Below are 26,374 nucleotides of genomic sequence, written 5' to 3'. Positions count from 1 at the left end.
AATGCCAGGTAAATCTCTATACATAATTAGTTGTTCCAATAAACCTAATTCTCACCTCATTACAAAAAGACCCTTGGGAAAAGAAGGCATAATGCTATTTTCTACACTTATATTTTTAACTGGACAACCAGAAATAATGGATGATCAATAATGTCTTTATCAAAAATCTGCCCTGTTTAGTCAAATAATTATTGTGTCTTCTACAAGTAACAAAGCCTTAAGCTAAACAGTTCTTTTTAAAAAATGTTTATTTATTTTTGAGAGAGAGAGAGGCGGCGGGGGGGGGGGGTGCGGTGTGGGAGACAAAGGATCCAAAGCAGGGCTCAAATTCACGAACTGGGAGATGATGACCTGAGCTGAAGTGGATGCTTACCTGACTGAGCCACCCGTGTGCTCTAAACAGTTCTTAATAATAATGTGACATAAACTGAATTTTCAGATTCTGAAAGGTCTAGCATCAATATACATGCAGTATTTTCTCTTAATCTTTGATCCTTGCAGGCCAAGCCCATGTCCTGTTCACCATATTGTAGTTAGCATCGACATAGTACTTGGCATATTGTAGGTTGAGTGAATTAATAGTTGAATCCCTAACACAAAGTCTAGAAAGTAAATTGTGTGTAATTTAGGTTTACCAGACAAACTAAAGGGTATCCAGTGAAATTAGAATTTCAGGTAAACAACAATTTTTAGTATAAGTATCTTCCAAATATTGCATGGGACATACTTATACTAAAAATCGCTCAATGATTATCTGAAATTATAATCTCACTGGGTGACCTGTAATTTCATTTGCTAAATCTGGTAACTCTAGTCTAGTTATTATAATAAATTAAGATTTATTAATTTATTCAATTAGTCATTCATCAACAAGTATTTATTGCTGTATTAAATTATTAAATGATGTACTACAGGCCCACCCTGTGCCAGGAACAATTCTGTGCCCTGACTCAGCAATAAATAAATAATACTGGCAGACTCTCACTTCATGGAGCATGTATTTCAGCACAAATGGAGGGAGGGATGATGAAAAATACATAAGTGAAGTATTAAATTGACAAGGTAATTTCAGTTAATGATTGGTGCCATGAAGAAAATCAAGCAAGATGATAAGGGTCAAGAGAGAAGGATGGATCAAGGGCTACCTTAGTAAGAAAGTACAGGAAGTCATCATTAAATGATGAGAAGAGGCCAGTTGTACAAAGAGCCAGAGGAAGAGCAAATGTAAAGACCCTAAGTAGAAATGAATTGGACTGTTTCAGGAAAAGTGTGAAAACGAATTAGAATGTGGTGGGCAGGGGCTTGGGGAGTTGTATAAACATTGTACAAGAAGAGGTAAGAAACTGAAGCAAGAGCCAGTTCATGCAGAAACTTATATTCCATGATGTGACATTCAGATGGTATTTGAGTAGAATGGAAAGCACCAGAGTGGTTGAAATAGGGAGTGATATGATCAAAAGTATTTTCAAAAGACCTGTTGGTTTGCTGGGGGGAAAATGGATAGATGGGGTGTGGAGGGGAAGAGTGAGAGTACAAGACCAGGAGGCAGTCCAAGAGCAAAAGTGAGGGACAACACAGGCTCATAGGCTGGTGACAGAGGTAGGTGAATTGGAGATATGTTTTGAAGGAGGAAGCAAGAACACTCATGAAGGGTTTTGACTCTGAGACCGGAAAAGAGTGGTGAGAGAAGATAGCCATTTGTTTCCACTTAAAGATGCACTGATCCTATGTATGACCCATGCACAATAATAAACTACTCTTCTATATCCTTCTTTCTCAGTTGCCTATATTGGCATCATCGGTGGTTAGCCTGTATTTCCTTGAACTCACAGATGTCTTCAAACCTGTGCACTCTGGATTTAGCTGCTATGATCGGAGTCTTAGCATGCCATATATTGAACCAACCCAAGAGGCAATTCCATTCCTCATGTTGCTTAGCTTGGCTTTCGCCGGACCTGCGATTACGGTAAGAATTGCCCCCAAATTATGTTTGTCAGTCCCCAAAATTAAGAATGGCCACATTTGTGTAATAAATGTGTTAAAAATAAACAAAAGGTGAACTCTAAATCTTGGAACAGAGAGATCATGTCTTTGACATATTTTGAAAATATCATGGGACTTAATAGTTGAAAATTACTGGCATTCAAAGTTATAGAAGATTATATGATTGCAAAATTGATGGGTCTCTAATGTTTAATTTTATAAATGATTCTAAAAATGTTAATAACTGTATAATTCCTCTTGAATGGCTAATATGATGTTTCTGATATACCTCCTAATTAATGTGTTCTTTTGGTATCTGAAGTCTGGAAAACTGGAGGGGAAAACCAAATAATTATACAGCCAAGAGACTTTCTTCTCAAAATGCATGTAGATATCGCTTACAGTTCCATGTTTCCTGGGTTAGCACTTTCTATTGATTAGGAGCATTGAGCACTAGCAATTGTAAAGTAAAAAGGTCACAACTCACATTTCTGGCATACTGGCTCATGCACACATGCACACACACACATGCATACACAGAGACAAATAAAATACTTTAGATTCAAAACAGGCATTTGCATTTTTAAACATGTAATATAAAATAATGCCCTAACCTACTGGAATTGAATTAAAAACATAGTTATTTTTAGTTTGCTAACTTACACATTATGAATAAACACACTTTTTCTTTTTTAAAAAACCTTTTTTTTTTTTTAGTTTATTTACTTTTGAGAGAGAGAAAGACAGAAAGAGCGTGAGCAGGAGAGGGCAGAGAGAGAGGGAGACACAGAATCCAAAGCAGGATCCAGGCTCTGAGCTATCAACACAGAGTCTGACACAGGGCCTGAACCCATGAGCTGTGAGATCATGACTTGAGCTGAAGTCGGAGGCTTAACCGACTGAGCCACCCAGGTGCCCCAACACACTTTTTCTTAATTCATTAATACATAAGACTAGACAGAGAAAGACAAATATATGATTTCACCCACATGAGGAATTTAACGTACAAAACAAATGAACATAAGGGAAGGGAAGCAAAATAACATAAAAAAAAGGGAGGGAGACAAAACAGAAGAGACTCTTAAATATAGAGAACAGAGGGTTGATGGAGGGGTTTTGGGAGGGGGGGATAGGTTAAATGGGTAAGGAGCATTAAGGAGGACACTTGTTGGGGTGAGCACTGGGTATTATACATAGGGGATGAATCGCTGGAATCTATTCCTGAAATTATTGTTGCACTATATGCTAACTAACTTGGATGTAAATTAAAAAATTAATTAATTTATAAATAAATAAATAAATAAATAAATAAATAAGACTAGGCAAGCTTTTCCAGAAGGCTTCTTCTGGAAGAAGATTCTGCCCCTAGAATCCTACATAAAGAACAAAAAACAGGTTTCAAGGTTAATAATATTTATTTCTACCAGTAGGAACTTTTAATTTGCCTTTATCATGCCCATGAATATCAGAGGAAGTGGTTTTTGAATGACAAGCTGTATTTGAATGGAGTTTTTATAGGATTCCCTAATGAACTGGCCTATTCTGGTTCAGCACATCAGCAATTTTAGAAAAAGAATCTATGCATAAACCTTCCAAAGTCTGTACTTTTATGTAGCCATGAATTTGCTTTAAAAATTTTCCCCTATATTAAAAATCATAGCATAGGGGCGCCTGGGTGGCGCAGTCGGTTAAGCGTCCGACTTCAGCCAGGTCATGATCTTGCGGTCCGTGAGTTCGAGCCCCGCGTCGGGCTCTGGGCTGATGGCTCAGAGCCTGGAGCCTGTTTCCGATTCTGTGTCTCCCTCTCTCTCTGCCCCTCCCCCGTTCATCCTCTGTCTCTCTCTGTCCCAAAAATAAATAAACGTTGAAAAAAAATTAAAAAAAAAATAAATAAAAAATAAAAATCATAGCATATGTTTACACTCTAAATAAATTATACAAAATATTCTCAGAAGGTAAGGTAGAATCCGAAATTAGTACTCCATAGAACTTTGTCATACTCAAAATACTTTGTAAGTTAATGAATTATTTGAACTCTAGTAATGCCAGGGTAATTGGAACTATTCACGATGTGCTTAGAAATAGCTGAGACTCAAACTAATAAAACATATTTAAAGTGCAGTATTACTCAGAATAATAGCATTTTCCTGTCATTTCTCTAACGACTTATTAAAAAATTCATATCATCAGTCATTTGATAAGAGCAAAATGGATATATGCTTTACACTATTATACCAGGAAGCATTTCTCCTAGTTAGGGTATAATCCCCAAGTTTATTATAATAGAATATTTGAAATTAAATTCTGTACAAATGTTCAGGACTCTGCTGAAAAGATTGTGTTGATATTCAGTCATTTAAATAATTTGTTTTTTATATATCCAGAAGCCTTCCTTCTCCAGGGTATTTTATTAAGTTGCTAAGAAAGCAAGTCTAACTCTGGCACTTGCTGCTGGCACCGTTTAGCCCACATTGATCCCTTTGTTGACACTGTTACATGTCCTAAGGACAATGACCTTGGCCTCATCATGGTGTCCCTGCATCTGTGACTCCTTCATTTCCCATAATAAATTCTCTATATGCAATTTAGAGATGCTTTCTGGGGATTCTAAGCCAAAGCTTGCTTTCTTGAGCCCTGAAAAATGACAGGGCAAATCTGTCATGGCTGCCTCCCACCAAAGTTGACCTGGGGAACCCAGTGCCAGTTCCTCCCACAAAGAACCCACTGGATCTGGGGGTCTTCACAGGGCCTCTCTAGTGGCTGCATGCCTCTCAATGGAACAAGAGGCAAACTAGGGCAATATTTATACCCTGGGGTCCCTAAATACCCCCATATCACTTGGAGTTCCATGATTCCAGGGTGTCAGTGATTCTTACACATGGTTTCATAGCTTTGTGTAAACACTCAAAGGTAAAACAAATCTTGACTTTGCTGACATCAAATATTGTTTTCACACCTTTCTTTTCAAATATCATGCTTCTTCTAGATTTATTTCAAGTTCATTTTCCCTTCTCTATTTTTAGGGCCTTCTCCCTAAACATTCATTTTCTCAACATTGGTCTTATGTCTATAGTCATCTTGTTCTAGACTCATAATTCTGCCTCTAATCTTCCTACATAGTTAACAATTGTAACCTCCTTCCCCTCTTTTCCTGAAGGTGAAAAATAACAAGTAGACTGTAACCGCCAACTCTCAAGGATGCTGTTCTCCTTTTACCTCTATGGTAGCGTAAACCTGTTGCAAATGCGGTGGTGAGCACAGGAGGGGAGGCAAGAGCAATCTTTCATTTGAAAATGGCTTTTAAAGCCCACTTCTGTGAAGAGAAGCACTTCTTGTTTTCACCCATTCACCTGGAGAGAAGATCAAGAAAAACAAAGACCTCATGTCCTTGATATTCTTCAAAAGAATCTTTATATGAACAAAAGAAGATCGACTGATTTTTTTATACAGGGGCGCCTTGGGTGGCTCAGTCAGTTAAGCGTCTAACTTTTGATTTCAGCTCAGGTCATGATCTCGGGGGTCGTGGGATCAAGATGCAAGTAGGGCTGCCCTGATAGCACAGATCCTGCTTGGGATTCTCTTTCTCCCTCTCTCTCTGCCCTCTCCTGCTCTTGTACACGCACATTCTCTCTCTCTTTAAAACAAAAACAAAAACAAAAAAAACAAAAACAAAAAACAAAAAACAAACCCAAAACTCATGTCCACAATATTCTTTTTTTTTAATTTTTTAATCTTTATTTATTTTTGACAGAGAGAGAGAGAGAGAGAGTGCAAGTGGGGGAGTAACAGAAAGAGAGGGAGACACAGAATCCAAAGCAATCTCCAGGCTCTGAGCTGTCAGCACAGAGCACGACGCGGGGCTCATACTCACCAATTGCAAGTTCATGACCTGAGATGAAGTCGGACCTTCAACTGACTGAGCCACTCCAGGCACCCCCACAATATTCTTTAAAAGAATCTTTATATAAACAAAAGAAGATCGACAGATGTTCTTATATAGGCATTCAACTATAAATCTTTTAGTGTTTGCTTTTCAGATTTTTTAAAATGCTTTGAGAGGTTTTAAAAATAACTTGGCTTCATGATGTTGAATGAGAAACTGTAAAAGTTCCTTTCATGTCTGTGAAATACATTTTATGTCTCTGAAATTGCCCTTCAATTGGAAAATTTCATCCTTAATATTCACTTTTCGTTTACTTTAAAGTGATAATGAAACCAGCATTTTGTTCAGTCCTTTGGAGACTGTGTCCCAGGGAAAACAACAGAGAGTACCATAAATCTTCATGAAATCTATATGAAAAGAAAAGGATGTATATTTTCACTTCCCTGGAAGTAAAATTTTATTACATATTCTTAAAGGATAAGTATATCTAACTTTATAGAAGAATTCTATTGGAATTGGATTATGTTCCTAGAGGGTAACCTTAGCTTTGGGAGACTATACAATCAAAAGATAGAATATTAAATGTATTAGGGTTTCCAAAAGACATTCACTGCAAATTTAAACACTGAAGATACTATGATAAATATTATATTTTTGTCATTGTGCTTTGTTTTTTTCACAAGGAAGACTTCTTTGATTGGAGTGCTTCCTCTGGTGGCTATTCTTAGGGCACTGCCCATATGTTTAATAAAAAGCAATATATTTCTCACTATGCCTTTTCTGAAGTAGAGTCACTTCAGAATCTTTTCCAAAAACCTGCCCTTGATATTGGACAAGCCAAAAAAAATTATCATTTCTTTTTTGGCTTGTGTACAGGCTAAACAGAATATTGCGAAAAGACGCTTGTCACAAATTGTTTTCTATTTACAAATGACAAAAGCAACAAATAATTTTACTGTCAAAGGCTAAACTCTGAAACCATATTTTAGCACAACAGCATGCCATTCAGAATGAGGAAACAAGTAGGTGCATTTAGAAATAAATCAAGAAGCATCTCCCCTCCCCCTGAGGAGAATTCCATCTTTAAACAGAATTGAACCACTTTGAAAATTCATGCAATGACATACAGCTCAAGGTTAAATGAATAGAAGTATGAGGAGAAAATTGATGTGTTTCTTAGAGAGGACCAGTGGGTGATGTCAAAATAATGACAAGAAACCTCTATCCATAATCAAGCCAAAGAGTATTAAAGTACTCTCTTGACATACGAGTTTTGAGCATATTACACAACTAAAATAAAACCCCTGAAATCTCAAGGTCATTTGAGATAATGACTATTGTGTTGTATGATAAGATACATTTCCCTAATAGCACTATACAAATAAATGTGTGTATAATTTAGCTTTCTTGGGCAAAATGTGAATCATTACATATAATTGAAAATAGGGGAAAATTACTCACAGAATTATTGTTGAGAAAGTGAAGATGAAATCAGTATTTTTTAACCATACAATAATGCACTTCAGGAATGAGTGGTTAATGTTCTTGAAATGATGAATTTGAGATACCCATTATCTTATGCTTTGTGTGTGGAATATCATGTCACATCTATCTGTGCAGAATATAGAACTTATTGTGTTTCTGTGTCTAACTTACAGTGATAATGTAGGATGACATTTTTCAAGAAGTATAATTAACTCACTGTTCAATTATTTGAGAAAAAAACCCTCCTTTTGATGATTTCTGTAAGATTGATTTTAAAGATGTTTATCATGTATGCCACATGATCTTCACACATGTGTGATTATTGGTAGAGTTCCATTAAGAAAATTATTTTTATACAAATTAAGATTCTTTGTAATTGTACACATACCATAATACCTAAAGAATTAAATATAGCAGATTGAACATTCAAAGCAGAAGGTCGTAGGCTTACTGTCATTAGTTTAAAAAAAAACTATAGTTTTAAAAACTTCATAAAATAAATGTTACACTAGTAATGAAAACTGAGAAGTTTCCCTTGGGAAATCTGTTTGAGCCCCTAATCATGACCATGACTTTTAAAGTGACACCATCACTTGTATCTAAGAGACTTCTGGTGTCTCATGTAACTCAACTTTCCTCAGCTCCACACATATCTACAAATCAATATCGCATTTCATAATAATCTCTTAGGCACAATAATCTTAAATATTTGAAATTTTTTTTCATAAATAAAACTCATAATTTCAAATCTTCTCTCTCTCTTTTTTTAAATTTATTTAATGCTTTTATTTATTTTTGAGAGAGACAGAGACAGAATGCAAGTGGGTTAGGGGCAGAGAGAGACACGCACACAGAATCCAAAGCAGGATCCAGGCTCTGAGCAGTCAGCACAGGGCCAGATGCGGGGCTTGAACTCACGAGCTGTGAGATCATGACCTGAGCTGAAGTCAGATGCTCAACTGACTGAGCCACCCAGGCGCCCCTCAAATCTTACTTCTCTTGTATAGAATAACCAATGACCTGAATGCCCAGGGTAATTAGCCAACAAGAATCCCACAATGAGGGTAACAAATGCAAATCCCACAATGCCAGGCATTGTGCTAGACAATGAGAATTAAAGGTAAATAAGAAATGTCTCATCCCTCAGAGACTTGTAGTCAGGTAAAAGACAAAAAAATGAACTGTTCAAGTGCATTTTAACCAAGCTTTGCTAAGAGGGAAGGATGAGGTGCTGAGGAAGCCACAAAGAAGGGGACCTAATTCAGTTTAGGATGCTGTGGGATATTTCAAGGAAAGCTTCTTAAAGGAAATGATGCCTAAATGCATTGGGTACCTTCCCTGATGTCCTGTGTCTTGGAATCCTACAGCAAGTATACTTTTCTTTATCTTAACCTAATCCTTCTGATACTACAGCATGGCTCACTGTCCATTGTAAACACATTTTGCAATCTTATACCTAGGGAATAACACCCTCCTCACCTAAATTCTCTTGTAATCTGCATTCTCCAATAAAGTAGCTACCAGCCACATCTGGCTATTTTATGTTAAATCTAAATTGATTTAAATTTTAAATACTGAATTAAATACAGGGTAATGAAACTAAAAATTTGGTTCCTCAGCTGTGGTAGCTAAATTTCAAGGCCCAGTAGCCACATGTGGGTAGTGGCTACCCTACTGGACAGGATGGAAAATATTTCCATCATCACAGACATTTTTATTACGCTGCTCGGCTTTAGATAGCACCTTTCTAACCCTGTGCATACTTTCCAGGGATTGAACCTTCTACTCAATCCCAAATTGGTTTATTGAAATAATATGCCAGTAAAATTTCCTAATCCTAACTTTGGTACTTATTTTGTTCCTCGTCATCCCGACCAGTCATCTTGTTTTTGTGCTTTTAGCAATGAAATGCCAAGACTCAAAGGGTTAGGGCAGGATCAGTCATCATGCAATTAATCAATTAGGTATCGTCCCTGGGTGTCATTGAGCAAAAAGGCCAAAGACTGAGTGCTCCAACTGCATGAAAGTGCCAGGATGCTACCACAGCCTTGACTGGTACATAGGCACCCAGAAGATCCAACCAGAGCTCTTTACAGTGCCCTGATTGCTTCTTCTCACTGCTCCCTCAACTACTCAAGAGAACCTGCTCACATCTCTAAAGCTTTTAAGAAAACTACATCTTTACCTTGTTAAACTGATGATGTGTTAAGAGATAAGGTAGAATTCATTTGTACCCACTGAGTCCATTCCGAACACTGCCCTGTCTTTACAGATTATGGTAGGGGAAGGAATTCTCTACTGTTGCCTGTCCAAAAGAAGAAATGGGGTTGGACTGGAGCCCAACATTAATGCCGGAGGCTGCAACTTCAACTCCTTCCTTAGAAGAGCCGTCAGATTTGTTGGTGAGTGTGGGGAACCACAAAGAAAGGAATTTTTTTCAAATAGAAATGTTATATTTAATTACAGATATTAAGTCTTTAAAGCTATAATTTAGATGTATAATTTTGGGTCCATGATGAGTTTTACATTATACGAAAAAACTGTTAAAACACTAAGATTTGGGCTTTGTATCTGTAATAGGTTATTTACAGTTATAGTGCTTGTTCTGAGAGCTAACATGCCATACATTTCAGTATATTTTTGTCTTAGCTGTGGCTGAAGCATATATTTACCTTAAAATGGTTTTTCTGGATCTGTGTTCGTTTTTTAAAGTGGAGAATAAATGTCAGCAGGCCATTATGAATAGATAACTCTTCAGAAATTAGTTTAGCCACATCAGTGATTCCATTTCAATTCTCCTGGAGTGTTTTCATCCAGAAGTTACTGCACATGGAAATGTCACCATAGAGAGAGCTGAATCATGGCTATTTATCCTTGGTTATATCCTCTAACTTTGCCTCTTATTTTTTATAAGGCCTATAGAAAATCAACATCTGAATCTAACCAGTATCTAAACCTTCATCTCTTCTGATTAGCATGAGACTATCCTAATGTTTGAGTCACAGGCCTTTTTGTTCTCCAATAGGTCAGTAAAAAATTTACCTGTAACTCTCAGCTCAAAGGAATAGGTCATTTCATTTAATAGCTAGAAGATAATGAAGTACAACCTTCTTCCCCACTAGAAGAAAAGTCCAGTCTAAGTCATGCCCTAGACTTGCTCCACTAAGCAAGGCACTTGGAGATGGTAAGACAAAAAAAGGCCCTTTAGCAGGGTCACAAACTGAGGCAAGTACAGAAATCTTAAGGACACATAGCTGATCTGAGAAAAATAAATTTTTGTAATGTAACAAAATTCTGTGGACAAGGGGGCATATGACCTCTGTGAAAAGCCTCATGCCTTTGAGGATGGCCCATCCTTCCCTAGAGAACAGTGCCCAGAGTCAGCAACCTCATCCTCCATGGGTCAGGAGATTCTTATTCTCCTAAGGCAGACATGGATGGGCTTCTCCACTGAAGCGAACTCCTCTCTAAGACCTTGCATACTTCTGGGAATTAGAATGTAGAAATTAAGGTTGTGTCATGAACCCCAGTCGAGAGGGTGGAGAAGGAAGTGGGAGAGTAGTTGCTAGATGGGGATAAGCAGAAAAGGAAAGTGGAAAACAAGGTAACGTGCAGGCCAGTGACCGTGGTCTGGAGGAGTCTACTGATGAATTGCCCAGCTGCCTCTTGCAATGATTTCTATGAGAAAATCACGAATAAGAATCCAGGATGTCAATTCAGAGTGAATCCAGGGTGTCAAGACCATGTAGAGGAAGCAGGTGAGTGAGCAGAGCTAGACTCCCAGGCAAGGGACCTGCATCAGAATTTGTGAGTTTATGGTTTGAGACTGGCCACAGGACACAAAAGAAAGATAGGATTTGGGTGGGGAGATACAAGAACATCATTTCTGAATTCCAAACACGCAGGAAGGCTCCCATAGCCCCGGACCCAAGATATGACAGGACCCACCTGCCCTCTTCTCTGTTTTAATTAGCATTCCTGATATGACTACAGCTTGTAGGGAGTTGGAACCAGTTCTGTAGGGTTTAGGAACTACTGGAGAGAGCGAGCCCTGAAAGCTCAAACATGTGAAGCAATTTTAAATCATTTTGAATTCTGCTTCATCCCCTGTATTTAATCCTTCTCAAATCACACAGTTGGCCACCTTAATATGTCCTGGGGGTCTTACAAGACACCAATGGCAATGATATTGAGAATAGGTCCTGCTTAACCCAAATGACAAAAATACCTCAAATGACTAACTTGGAGATCTTAATTGCCCTTATTTTAGCAGCAAGTATCTGGTTTAAAGGTTTAGGAATTTTCTATACTGTTTTCTCCAAATTAACTCAGAGAAAATAATCACAACAGATTTGAAGGTTGCCACACTAATGTGTGATAAACATGGCTGATGATGGCACAATATCAGCATTAGGCGCTAACTTGGTAACAATTTCTTTCCCTCTGCTTGTAGGCGTTCATGTGTTTGGACTGTGCTCTACAGCTCTCATTACAGATATCATACAGCTCTCCACAGGCTATCAGGCGCCATACTTTCTAACCGTGTGCAAGCCAAACTACACCTCCCTGAATGTGTCTTGCAAAGAAAATTCCTACATTGTGGAAGACATTTGCTCAGGATCTGACCTCACAGTGATCAACAGTGGCAGGTTAGAAATTGAGACTTAAAAACTTTCCATGTCAGTGTTTTCATTGTTCATTAATAGTGTGGGGTATCATTTTAGGCCCACATTTTTCAGTCATAATGACTTTGGTTTTATTTATTTACTTTTTTCAATTCTGTGATTTCTTTAGTGGTTATACCATAGAAAACCCATTGGTGGTTCTTTCCAAATCCTCCGTCTGTCTCCAGATTTCAGCCTCACATTGCTGCCACTAATATTCATATCACCAAATTCTACTCACATTTTGTGATCTACCCTTTACTCATTATGGTTTTAGGTTATCACAGTTGGTTTATTTGAGGATATTATAGTCATGATTTACAGTTAATACGTGTCCTGTATTGACTTATGTGGTAGACTAAATATCTATATTTACATCTCCCTTATATGTTTTAGTTTTTAAAAACTATGTGAATTTTCTGTTTGGTAGAGTTTTATACATACATCTTCTTTGAATAAACCCAAAAGATCACTATAGCTCCTAACCTTGCATTTTAGAAAATAAAAGACAGGAAACCTCAAGAAAATACCAATGCATTAAGGTTTTTTTTTTTTTTCAGTGAATAAAGTAAAAATTAAGCTTTTTGGCAAGAGATAATGTTTTGGAAGTTCAAAAGAAATAAATTGCAGAAGGACAAAGGGCAATGAACAATTTTGCTCTAAGAATTTCATGTCATTTAGTGAGTTCCTAAGATCAATTTAAGAGTCAAAAATAAGCTAGTAAGTACTCTTGAAGAACACAGCCTGATATTATGTAATTATATACATTCAAGTTCTCATGGCCCATTCAGTAATTTTGAAGCTGCTTTTAAGACCTGTGTCTTCTTCTATTCTTTCTCAATCCTTTTTTACATATCTTGTCTGTATTAAATGGTAATCCTTTTTATTGGGTACCAAATAATTAGGAGGATTTTAATATAACTGAATTTTATCTTTAATTTTTTTTATCCATTAAAATAAATCTCTATTTTTTTCTTCACCTGTCCTTTTCAGTGTCTCTCATATCCTGTGTTCCTCCTCTCTCACCTTGCTTCTTAAATTTAACTAGATTCTCAGCAATTCTTGAGATGATAATTATTTTAAAGTGGAAAATGCAGGGAAACGTTTTGTTAAGATTGGACTTCTTGTGTTTTCTAGAGTATAAAAAATACACTTAGATTCACTGCTGTGAGAAAATAATTTTGCCTTTTAAAGTTTTATGTAAATTAAACCATATATTTAGGAGCATAGAAAAAGTTTAAAAGCTTTAAAGTCCTATGTTTTATGGACCTTTACTTTAAACTGACATAATTCGAGAGTTGCGGCAAGATGGCGGCTTAGGAGGACGCTGGGCTCACCGCACGTCCTGCTGATCACTTAGATTCCATCTACACCTGCCTAAATAACCCAGAAAACCGCCAGAGGATTAGCAGAACAGAGTCGCCGGAGCCAAACGCAGACGAGAGGCCCACGGAAGAGGGGCCCCTCCTGAAGTGGATCACCTAAGGAGAAGCGATCTAAGCCTGCCCCTCCTGCCCCCGAGCACCTTGCCTACCCACCCCAGCTAATACGCCAGATCCCCAGCATCACAAGCCTGGCAGGGTGCAAGTAGCCCAGACGAGCCACACCACCCCACAGTGAATCCCGCCCCTAGGAGAGGGGAAGAGAAGGCACACACCAGTCTGACTGTGGCCCCAGCGGTGGACTGGGGGCAGACATCAGGTCTGACTGCGGCCCCGCCCACCAACTCCAGGTATACACCACAGCACAGGGGAAGTGCCCTGCAGGTCCTCACCACACCAGGGACTATCCAAAATGACCAAGCGGAAGAACTCCCCTCAGAAGAATCTCCAGGAAATAACAACAGCTAATGAGCTGATCAAAAAGGATTTAAATAATATAACAGAAAGTGAATTTAGAATAATAGTCATAAAATTAATCGCTGGGCTTGAAAACAGTATACAGGACAGCAGAGAATCTCTTGCTACAGAGATCAAGGGACTAAGGAACAGTCACGAGGAGCTGAAAAACGCTTTAAACGAAATGCATAACAAAATGGAAACCACCACAGCTCGGCTTGAAGAGGCAGAGGAGAGAATAGGTGAACTAGAAGATAAAGTTATGGAAAAAGAGGAAGCTGAGAAAAAGAGAGATAAAAAAATCCAGGAGTATGAGGGGAAAATTAGAGAATTAAGTGATACACTAAAAAGAAATAATATACGCATAATTGGTATCCCAGAGGAGGAAGAGAGAGGGAAAGGTGCTGAAGGGGTACTTGAAGAAATCATAGCTGAGAACTTCCCTGAACTGGGGAAGGAAAAAGGCATTGAAATCCAAGAGGCACAGAGAACTCCCTTCAGACGTAACTTGAATCGATCTTCTGCACGACATATCATAGTGAAACTGGCAAAATACAAGGATAAAGAGAAAATTCTGAAAGCAGCAAGGGGTAAACGTGCCCTCACATATAAAGGGAGACCTATAAGACTCGTGACTGATCTCTCTTTTGAAACTTGGCAGGCCAGAAAGAATTGGCAAGAGATTTTCAGGGTGCTAGACAGAAAAAATATGCAGCCAAGAATCCTTTATCCAGCAAGTCTGTCATTTAGAATAGAAGGAGAGATAAAGGTCTTCCCAAACAAACAAAAACTGAAGGAATTTGTCACCACTAAACCAGCCCTACAAGAGATCCTAAGGGGGACCCTGTGAGACAAAGTCCCAGAGACATCACTATAAGCATAAAACATACAGACATCACAATGACTCTAAACCCGTATCTTTCTATAATAACACTGAATGTAAATGGATTAAATGCGCCAACCAAAAGACATAGGGTATCAGAATGGATAAAAAAACAAGACCCATCTATTTGCTGTCTACAAGAGACTCATTTTAGACCTGAGGACACCTTTAGATTGAGAGTGAGGGGATGGAGAACTATTTATCATGCGACTGGAAGCCAAAAGAAAGCTGGAGTAGCCATACTTATATCAGACAAACTAGACTTTAAATTAAAGGCTGTAACAAGAGATGAAGAAGGACAGTATATAATAGTTACAGGGTCTATCCATCAGGAAGAGCTAACAATTATCAATGTCTATGCACCGAATACCGGAGCCCCCAAATATATAAAACAATTACTCATAAACATAAGCAACCTTATTGATAAGAATGTGGTAATTGCAGGGGACTTTAATACACCACTTACAGAAATGGATAGATCAACTAGACACACGGTCAATAAAGAAACAAGGGCCCTGAATGAGACATTGGATGAGATGGACTTGACAGATATATTTAGAACTCTGCATCCCAAAGCAACAGAATATACTTTCTTCTCGAGTGCACATGGAACATTCTCCAAGATAGATCATATACTGGGTCACAAAACAGCCCTTCATAAGTTTACAAGAATTGAAATTATACCATGCTTACTTTCAGACCACAATGCCATGAAGCTTGAAATCAACCACAGGAAAAAGTCTGGAAAACCTCCAAAAGCATGGAGGTTAAAGAACACCCTACTAACGAATGAGTGGGTCAACCAGGCAATTAGAGAAGAAATTAAAAAATATATGGAAACAAACGAAAATGAAAATACAACAATCCAAACGCTTTGGGACGCAGCAAAGGCAGTCCTGAGAGGAAAATACATTGCAATCCAGGCCTATCTCAAGAAACAAGAAAAATCCCAAATACAAAATCTAACAGCACACCTAAAGGAACTAGAAGCAGAACAGCAAAGGCAGCCTAAGCCCAGCAGAAGAAGAGAAATAATAAAGATCAGAGCAGAAATAAACAATATAGAAACTAAAAAAACTGTAGAGCAGATCAACGAAACCAAGAGATGGTTTTTTGAAAAAATAAACAAAATTGACAAACCTCTAGCCAGGCTTCTCAAAAAGAAAAGGGAGATGACCCAAATAGATAAAATCATGAATGAAAATGGAATTATTACAACCAATCCCTCAGAGATACAAACAATTATCAGGGAATACTATGAAAACTTATATGCCAACAAATTGGACAACCTGGAAGAAATGGACGAATTCCTGAACACCCACACGCTTCCAAAACTCAATCAGGAGGAAATAGAAAGCTTGAACAGACCCATAACCAGCGAAGAAATTGAATCGGTTATCAAAAATCTCCCAACAAATAAGAGTCCAGGACCAGATGGCTTCCCAGGGGAGTTCTACCAGACGTTTAAAGCAGAGATAATACCTATCCTTCTCAAGCTATTCCAAGAAATAGAAAGGGAAGGAAAACTTCCAGACTCATTCTATGAAGCCAGTATTACTTTGATTCCTAAACCAGACAGAGACCCAGTAAAAAAAGAGAACTACAGGCCAATATCCCTGATGAATATGGATGCAAAAATTCTCAATAAGATACTAGCAAATCGAATTCAACGGCATATAAAAAGAATTATTCACCATGATCAAGTGGGATTCATTCCTGGGATGCAGGGCTGGTTCAACATTCGCAAATCAATCAACGTGATACATCACATTAACAAAAAAAGAGAGAAGAACCATATGATCCTGTCAATCGATGCAGAAAAGGCCTTCGACAAAATCCAGCACCCTTTCTTAATAAAAACCCTTGAGAAAGTCGGGATAGAAGGAACATACTTAAAGATCATAAAAGCCATTTATGAAAAGCCCACAGCTAACATCATCCTCAACGGGGAAAAACTGAAAGCTTTTTCCCTGAGATCAGGAACACGACAAGGATGCCCACTCTCACCGCTGCTGTTTAACATAGTGCTGGAAGTTCTAGCATCAGCAATCAGACAACAAAAGGAAATCAAAGGCATCAAAATTGGCAAAGATGAAGTCAAGCTTTCGCTTTTTGCAGATGACATGATATTATACATGGAAAATCCGATAGACTCCACCAAAAGTCTGCTAGAACTGATACAGGAATTCAGCAAAGTTGCAGGCTACAAAATCAATGTACAGAAATCAGTTGCATTCTTATACACTAACAATGAAGCAACAGAAAGACAAATAAAGAAACTGATCCCATTCACAATTGCACCAAGAAGCATAAAATACCTAGGAATAAATCTAACCAAAGATGTAAAGGATCTGTATGCTGAAAACTATAGAAAGCTTCTGAAGGAAATTGAAGAAGATTTAAAGAAATGGAAAGACATTCCCTGCTCATGGATTGGAAAAATAAATATTGTCAAAATGTCAATACTACCCAAAGCTATCTACACATTCAATGCAATCCCAATCAAAATTGCACCAGCATTCTTCTCGAAACTAGAACAAGCAATCCTAAAATTCATATGGAACCACAAAAGGCCCCGAATAGCCAAAGGAATTTTGAAGAAGAAGACCAAAGCAGGAGGCATCACAATCCCAGACTTTAGCCTCTACTACAAAGCTGTCATCATCAAGACAGCATGGTATTGGCACCAAAACAGACACATAGACCAATGGAATAGAATAGAAACCCCAGAACTAGACCCACAAACGTATGGCCAACTCATCTTTGACAAAGCAGGAAAGAACATCCAATGGAAAAAAGACAGCCTCTTTAACAAATGGTGCTGGGAGAACTGGACGGCAACATGCAGAAGGTTGAAACTAGACCACTTTCTCACACCATTCACAAAAATAAACTCAAAATGGATAAAGGACCTAAATGTGAGACAGGAAACCATCAAAACCTTAGAGGAGAAAGCAGGAAAAGACCTCTCTGACCTCAGCCGTAGCAATCTCTTACTCGACACATCCCCAAAGGCAAGGGAATTAAAAGCAAAAGTGAATTACTGGGACCTTATGAAGATAAAAAGCTTCTGCACAGCAAAGGAAACAACCAACAAAACTAAAAGGCAACCAACGGAATGGGAAAAGATATTTGCAAATGACATATCGGACAAAGGGCTAGTATCCAAAATCTATAAAGAGCTCACCAAACTCCACACCCGAAAAACAAATAACCCAGTGAAGAAATGGGCAGAAAACATGAATAGACACTTCTCTAAAGAAGACATCCGGATGGCCAACAGACACATGAAAAGATGTTCAGCGTCGCTCCTTATCAGGGAAATACAAATCAAAACCACACTCAGGTATCACCTCACGCCAGTCAGAGTGGCCAAAATGAACAAATCAGGAGACTATAGATGCTGGAGAGGATGTGGAGAAACGGGAACCCTCTTGCACTGTTGGTGGGAATGCAAATTGGTGCAGCCGCTCTGGAAAGCAGTGTGGAGGTTCCTCAGAAAATTAAAAATAGACCTACCCTATGACCCAGCAATAGCACTGCTAGGAATTTATCCAAGGGATACAGGAGCACTGATGCATAGGGCCACTTGTACCCCAATGTTCATAGCAGCACTCTCAACAATAGCCAAATTATGGAAAGAGCCTAAATGTCCATCAACTGATGAATGGATAAAGAAATTGTGGTTTATATACACAATGGAATATTACATGGCAATGAGAAAAAATGAAATATGGCCTTTTGTAGCAACGTGGATGGAACTGGAGAGTGTGATGCTAAGTGAAATAAGCCATACAGAGAAAGACAGATACCATATGGTCTCACTCTTATGTGGATCCTGAGAAACTTAACAGGAACCCATGGGGGAGGGGAAGGAAAAAAAAAAAAAAAAAGAGGTTAGAATGGGAGAGAGCCAAAGCATAAGAGACTGTTAAAAACTGAGAACAAACTGAGGGTTGATGGGCGGTGGGAGGGAGGAGAGGGTGGGTGATGGGTACTGAGGAGGGCACCTTTTGGGATGAGCACTGGGTGTTGTATGGAAACCAATTTGTCAATAAATTTCAGAAAAAAAAAAAAAAAAAAAAAAAAAATAAACTGACATAATTCTAATACCAAAGAACAAATACAATGTTTTCCAATCCATTTCAACTCTCGACCATCATTCCAGTGGTGTAACAAAGTGATCATCTCCAAAGCTGGCACTTGATATTGAAAAGTGTATTACTACTATTCTTTCATTCTAATGGTGATTAGCAGTGTTTATCATTCAGATCTTTCTCCAGAAAACTAAACAGAAATTAAAGTTATCACTTATTGCCTTGAGGCTTTTAAGTTGAATGTTTTAACCACCCAGTGTTCTCAAGATGATTGTTAGCAGTGGATCTGAGACAGAAGACATAATTTGACTGTCTTCCTTTCGCAGAAAATCATTCCCTTCTCAACATGCGACCCTCGCTGCCTTTGCTGCTGTGTACGTTTCGGTAAGTCACTGGCTCTTTTTCATCAATCTGTGTCCTAGAGAAAATTAGAGAAATGAGTGCGGTGTCCAAGTGACTAATTAGATTATATAGCCATGTAATAAAAGAACAGTAAACTTTAGTACAGCAGTCCTGCAACACAATTGCATCGAGAGCAGAAACTGGGTGATACTGGAAACAATATTACAGTAAAAGAACTTTTCTACACAGTCATAATATTTATTCATCCCAGTATTCCTTCAATGTAATATTGTACCTCATGGCAGGGTACCGTGAGCTACATGAATGTTATAAATCTGAAACTGAAAGAATTGTGTTAAGCACAACACACACACACACACACACACACACACACACGCTTTACTTTCAGCATTTATGTAACAGTTCAAAGTCAGTGTAAATTTGATAAATGATATGCAATGAATCATCATCATATCTGATTAATACAATAATCCATCAGGTCTTATGTGAGAAAAGTAGACTGAAATTATGTGACAAGTAACGTGGAAACTAAACAGTTATCTGGCTAATTTTACGGCTTCAATTTATTTTTCAAAGTTTCATGTAAGTCTGTTTTTTACTAGATGAGTTTGCCATGTATTTCCTTTTTTTCAGGTATAGAACATAACCATTACAGGGCAAATGGAACAGTAAAATTGATGTTGAGTGTACCAGTTAGGCTTTGAGTTTAAGTTTTTATTTGATTACAATTTAATAGTAAAATGACCTAACATACTTAACATATCTCTTTCATTTTTAAGATGTACTTCAATTCCACATTAACGGATTCCTCTAAGCTTCTGAAACCTCTCTTGGTCTTCACGTTTATCATCTGTGGGATCATCTGTGGGCTAACACGGATAACTCAGTATAAGAACCACCCAGTTGATGTCTATTGTGGCTTTTTAATAGGAGGAGGAATTGCTCTGTACTTGGTAAATAATTTATTATTCTTACTTGATTAACCACAGTTTAAATGGAAAACTTGCACTGAACATTTTGTACTGTAATAATTTACTTGCAATATAGTTTATATTCATGAGAAAATGTTTGGGTGCCTCTCCATTCTAAGCCAAAACACACATCCTACTTTCAGCAAAATAATTTTTTTAACTTTTCCCATGGACTAGAAACTCCACTTTTAGGATTATTGCATTTTATCCTCATCCACACACACCCCGAAAAGAATCAAGGATTACTTTTGCTAGTATAATTTTATAGATGAGGAAAGTAAATATTAGTGAAAGTAAGGTTCATGACAGTGAAGGTTTAGTAGAAGTTTATATAATTTGCCCAACAACACAAATGTAGCATCTGGATATATAGGCACCAACTAATACTGAATTTTTTTAGCAGTATTCTATTTTCAAGCCTGATCTTCTTTCAAAGGAAATATTCTCAGCATCAGGAAACTGAGATTATCCATTTCATGCATTAATTCTTTCACTCATTCATTTTACATTTATTCAGTATGTGATCTGTGCTAGGTACTATACTGAGCATCAGAACAGTGAGAATATATAGTCTTAAGAAGTCTTCAGTGTAAAGACTAATAAAAATACAGATGGTTACTATATGTTAAATGATATAATAGGGTGTGAACAAGATGCTTTGGAATAGCAGACTGAAGAAGGAAGTTAGGGAAGCCTTCAGAGACATGATGTGGTTTTTAAGAAATAAGAAATTTTTTTCTTAGGGTAAGAAAAGGAGGAAGGACTTTCAAGCAGAAGAAACTACACAGGCAAAAAGATGGACGCATGAAAAAGCAAGTATAAATGGAAGGTGAGGGAACAGGAAGTATGAGAGATAATGGCCAGTTTCCAGCTTGGAAGACTGGGCAGATGGTGACTTCTGGTCTAGCAGACCAGGTAAACAATGGAGGGAGCAGGTTGGTCGAAGCAGCTCAATTTAAGGATCGACAGGCAGTTGAAGAGTTGGGTCTGGAGCTCAAAAGAGCAATTGATAGTGGAGAGATAGACTTGGAAGTCATGGATATTACTGGAGGAAGCACCATTATAGTTATAGGGGTATATAAAATTGTTAGGTAATAAGAATAAAAGCCAAGAGACACCAACATACAAGCAGCACAGAGAGGAAGAGGCAATAACCAAGGAAACTGAGAGAGGCTGGTAGAGAAATGAAAATCATCTATAGCAGCAGTTCAATCACGTGATCTTGGTGCACTGTGGAAGGTGTTACAAGAAAATGATTACAAAAAAATAGTAAAAGTGCTGAGGCAAGCAGTGATTAATTTCCATTTTTATAAACTAGCATGGTCAGGATTGTTACTTCAAATCTCATGCTTACTCACATGCTTTCTTCCGTGGCAGAGAATATGATCCAGGTAAAGATAGTATTCCAAGAATTGGGCATAAGCTTGGGTTTCTCATGCGAATGTTGATTGGTGATGTGTGTTACAGAATAAGAAGACTGAGAACTGCATCCCCGTAGTTCAAGAATTGCCTTCACACGTGTGTGATTTCATGGTGTCCTGGAATTAGCATGGGCTCCATAGTCTGAAGAATTTGGGCTTGAATCTCAAATATCCTTGACATTTGGCCAAGTTACATAGTCTCTAAGAAGCTTGTTTCTTCACCTATGAAATGAGAATAATAACTACTTACTTCATGTTATAACAAGGATGAAACAACTATATTTATTAAGCACAATGCTAGGCACTGAATGTTGAACAATACGATCAGAGGTTATTTGCAGTCTAGTGGATGATTTTCCTAAACTTACAACAATTATTACAATTATTAATACAACATTAGGTAGGCCTGCTCATCCTGGGAAATCTGGCAGCGAGAGCATAGATAGATATTATTTAGAAGAAAATTTCAACCGGGAATTAAAGTGGTTGGATAGGCAGAAGCTTGACTTTATTTAATTTCTGTTTGCATGCTATGCCCTGAGGTTGCATATTCATCAATTCTAAGCCAATGCTGTTTTAAATTGTTAAGCATTCTATAAAATGTTGATTCCATGGGATTCTTTTGGCTTGATTTGAAATGGTAGACAGTGGCTACCATTCATGGAAATTAATACCCAAATAGGTATCTGTTCCTTGCTCTTATCTCCAAACTAAGCATCTTAGAAATTGAAAATCCATCAGGGATTTGGTCTTCTACGTGTAAAAAGTAAAAATTCTGAATCTGAATTTTTACTTTATCCAAATTTGTATCCCCCAAATCTAAAATAACAAAAAATTGGTAGGTTAAGTATGAAAGCAAGATTAAATAAAATTTAGCTCAAATTTAGTGTCCTAGCACTAAGTTGACCAAATATACACTTCCAAACTTGAGACCAAGTTAAAAAAAAGAATGTGGGTGCCCCAAACTAGTGACAATTTCTGCCCTGTCTTCTGAGAATTCTGCACAATACTGAACACACAGGGCTGTGCTCGATCTGAGTCATAACAACATTTGTATCTGACCTCACTGCAAAACCTGATGACATGTTTTATGAATGATTTGGTGTTTCATATTTTTCACACCTCTCCTGCTTTCCATCATAAGGTGTGATTAAAAAGGAAGGTAAAATAAATCAGTTAAGCTATTCAAGGTGTCGCTCAACAAGAGGTTCCTAAATCCAGAAAAATGAAATGCTTTGAAAAGCAGAAGAATGTCTTATTTCTCTCATTGTCTGTCTTTTTGTTTTCTCTCAAAACATACAGAGGATAGATAAGATTCACAAAAACATCCAGTGGGATGGAGAAAGGAGAGGAAATCCAACTAATAAAAAATAACGGGCTCCTTATTTCTGAACAGTTAGTTCAGCGATTTATGATATAACTTACAAACTACTTCCTGAGTAATTGTACTTTTGGTTTTTTGTTATTTGTATTAGTCAGCGGTGTATAGACAGCATATACCTTATTTATTGCGTCAGTGGGTCCTCTAAGACAAACTCTTAGTAACCATGTCTTCTAGTGCATGATGTTCTTGTTTCTTTCCAATACCAGGGCCTGTATGCTGTGGGAAATTTTCTGCCTAGTGAAGAGAGTATGTTCCAGCACAGAGAAGCCCTCAGGTCTCTGACAGACCTCAACCAAGACCCCAGCAGAGTATTATCTGCTAAAAATGGCAGCAGCAGTGATGGAATTGCTCACACAGAAGGCATCCTCAACCGAAATCACAGAGATGCCAGCTCACTGACAAACCTCAAAAGGGCAAACGCTGATGTAGAAATCATCACTCCACGGAGTCCCATGGGGAAGGAGAACATGGTTACCTTTAGCAATACCCTACCTAGAGCCAACACCCCATCCGTAGAAGACCCTGTCAGACGAAATGCCACCATTCATGCCTCTATGGATTCTGCTCGATCAAAGCAGCTTCTCACCCAGTGGAAGAATAAGAATGAAAGCCGCAAGTTGTCCCTGCAAGTTATAGAGACTGAGCCTGGACAGTCACCACCCAGATCCATAGAAATGAGGTCAAGCTCAGAGCCCTCCAGAGTAGGGGTGAATGGAGACCACCATCCTCCCAGCAATCAGTACCTCAAGATCCAGCCTGGCACTGTCCCCGGATGTAACAATAGCATGCCTGGAGGACCAAGAGTGTCCATCCAGTCCCGCCCTGGGTCCTCGCAGTTAGTGCACATCCCCGAGGAGACGCAGGAAAACATAAGCACCTCTCCCAAAAGCAGCTCTGCTCGGGCCAAGTGGTTGAAAGCTGCAGAGAAGACCGTGGCCTGTAATAGAAGCAACAGCCAGCCCCGAATAATGCAAGTAATAGCAATGTCCAAGCAGCAGGGTGTCCTGCAAAGCAGCCCCAAGAACACCGAAGGCAGCACTGTCTCCTGCACTGGCTCCATCCGCTACAAAACCTTGACAGACCACGAACCCAGTGGGATCGTAAGAGTTGAGGCTCACCCGGAGAACAACAGGCCCATCATACAGATCCCATCTACCGAAGGCGAAGGTAGCGGTTCCTGGAAATGGAAAGCCCCTGAAAAGGGCAGCCTTCGCCAAACTTACGAGCTCAACGATCTCAACAGGGACTCAGAAAGCTGTGAGTCCCTGAAAGACAGTTTTGGCTCTGGAGATCGCAAGAGAAGCAACATAGATAACAATGAGCATCACCACCATGGAATCACCACTATCCGTGTCACCCCAGTAGAGGGCAGCGAAATTGGTTCAGAGACGCTGTCTGTTTCTTCTTCCCGCGACTCTACCCTGCGGAGAAAGGGCAACATCATCTTAATCCCTGAAAGAAGTAACAGCCCGGAAAACACTAGAAATATCTTCTACAAGGGAACCTCCCCAACACGGGCTTATAAGGATTGAGTTATGGGATTCAATCCCTTGAGCGACCCCCCCAGAAGACCATGTCTTGATTCTCCCTCTGTGCTCTGTTTTCAGTGGATTGGGAAGCCTTCTCATCAAACTGGGTCATCTTACCATCAGCCCCAGCTCAAAGACTCTTGAGAACTACTACAGCAAAGCTTGTAGATTTCACATCAAGGGGAGGGAAAAGCACAATGCAAGAACCTAATTAATATGATAAGGTGAAGAATCTTAAGACCTATCTTCAAACTCAAAAGGTTTGCAGAAGGCAGTATCAGAAGAAAGTGGTTTCCTTCAGTGTATACTATTTTACTTCCTGAATGTGCCAACTTTAGGGATTTTTCTTTATAATTAGCTGTGGGAATCCAGAACACGGTTCCCTACAGCAGAGGCCATGCAGTATTATATATTCATTTTGCAGAATCTGCGCCTACAGCCCAGTAAGGGTGGTGCTGATTATTATAGTACACATACCATGTAAACTCTCAAATTCTATTTAGCTGTGAAATAGTGGCGTGCAATTCCTTGTCAAAGAAATGCTACTGTATTAAGAAGATGCTGGCTGCTTTGTGTTAGAATAGGACACCCCGCAGCTTCTCTGTAGTGGCTCTGTCACAGTCAAAAAATGAAAAAGTTTTGTGCATTTCCTCAAAATTATGCTTTCTTCAACAACAAAAAATGTGTAGGAATATTTTCAGTGAAAGGGAATAACTAGTACTTTTCTACATAGTTTTTTTTTCTTGCTGCTTACTTTTTATTTAAGTGTAGGTACTACTAATGATTCTGTTTTTTAGTGAGTAAATTTGCATAACTTAAAAAATACATTGTTTTAGAGTTTTTCAAAATTGTTGTGATCATATTTTGCATTTTATGGCTCCTTTATTTATTAATTATTTTTTTGATGTCATAGATATGTTTTTCTATTTTTAAAGCAAGAATAACAGTTGACATTCCTTGAGCAAAATATACTGCTGTGAATTTATAAACAAGAAATCTGAACCAACACTTGACATTGTGGGTTACATTGCCAGCAATGTTGGTTGAGTCTACCCTTGGACATCTCCAACCAGCTGGTTTAGGTTGCTATCTTAATCAGTAATCCAAAAACTCTGTTTTGTTCCAGATTAGTAATTTTTTGTATTCTAATAACCAGTAAATCAGAGCAACAGTAGTTAGGTTTTACCTTCTTCCCTAAGATATTTTTGTCAATTGGACATCAACAGGAAGAATCTGGAAAAAAAATGCAAATTGATAAGTGAAAATATCTCACAATATAAATTAAGAATGTATTTCTTCAAAATATCTAAATAGACACAGTTTTTGTGCTTAATATGCAAACAACAATTTTGCTACCTATCCTGAATAAAGCCTTCAGCCTAAATCAAAGGAAACAAATATTATCAATAAGAAGAAGATAAAACCAAACATTTGGAGGTGTTTTCCAACTTAAAAATTTAACTGTGGAGAAATATTTGGTTCTTGGAATTTAGTATCAAACCTTTTTTACACCATTTCTTAAGAATTCTAATATACACTTGATGATTGCCAAGGGGATAAAAGGTAACAACAAAGCTGGTTGATCTGATCTGTTTTCAGTGAGAACAGAAGGAAGGGGTTGTTAAGAGATAAAGACTATCACATCATTATCAACTTCTACAGGAAAAGGGCAAAGCTTTCTAGAGTTAACCAACCTCCTAAGAGCATTAGGGATTTAGCTGAAACCAGCAGAATTGAAAACTCTGGCAATAAAATATGATTCAACTATATCCCTTCTGGCAATTTCCTTCTCAGAGAGGGGAGTGGGAGTAAAATGTTGCCTTCCCCACTTCTCACCACCGCCACCATCACGGCACTCCTACTGGCTTTTGCC

At 38.3% G+C, this 26,374-nt stretch overlaps 1 protein-coding gene and 1 long non-coding RNA gene across 5 annotated transcripts in view; one reads left to right on the top strand and one right to left on the bottom strand.

Moving 5' to 3' along the window:
- Positions 1-25,696, top strand: part of PLPPR4 (phospholipid phosphatase related 4) — a 47,333-nt gene extending 21,637 nt beyond the window's left edge. Inside the window, exons 2-7 of one of the 3 annotated variants that reach the window (XM_047869433.1) lie at positions 1,781-1,966; positions 9,624-9,753; positions 11,805-12,000; positions 19,160-19,217; positions 19,976-20,149; positions 23,179-25,696. In XM_047869433.1, coding sequence (XP_047725389.1) covers positions 1,781-1,966; positions 9,624-9,753; positions 11,805-12,000; positions 19,160-19,217; positions 19,976-20,149; positions 23,179-24,504 — 2,070 coding nt within the window. In that variant the 3' untranslated portion in view covers positions 24,505-25,696. Of the gene's footprint in view, positions 1-1,780; positions 1,967-9,623; positions 9,754-9,832; positions 11,110-11,804; positions 12,001-19,159; positions 19,218-19,975; positions 20,150-23,178 lie in introns of those variants that run through there. The other 2 variants (XM_047869434.1, XM_047869435.1) reach the window with 2 other exon arrangements.
- LOC125172029 (uncharacterized) overlaps positions 1-26,374 on the bottom strand; it is a 201,739-nt gene that overhangs the window by 30,860 nt on the left and 144,505 nt on the right. Inside the window, exons 2-4 of one of the 2 annotated variants that reach the window (XR_007154554.1) lie at positions 25,688-25,734; positions 21,526-21,810; positions 5,200-5,333 (exon numbers count right to left, since the gene is read on the bottom strand). This is a non-coding gene — a long non-coding RNA (uncharacterized LOC125172029). Of the gene's footprint in view, positions 1-5,199; positions 5,334-21,525; positions 21,811-25,687; positions 25,739-26,374 lie in introns of those variants that run through there. The other variant, XR_007154555.1, reaches the window with a different exon arrangement.

This window comes from Prionailurus viverrinus, chromosome C1, assembly GCF_022837055.1.
Source record: "Prionailurus viverrinus isolate Anna chromosome C1, UM_Priviv_1.0, whole genome shotgun sequence".
Classification (NCBI taxonomy): Eukaryota; Metazoa; Chordata; class Mammalia; order Carnivora; family Felidae; genus Prionailurus; species Prionailurus viverrinus.
Note: the sequence above shows the minus strand (reverse complement) of the source record. Positions and strands in the feature narration are given on the sequence as shown.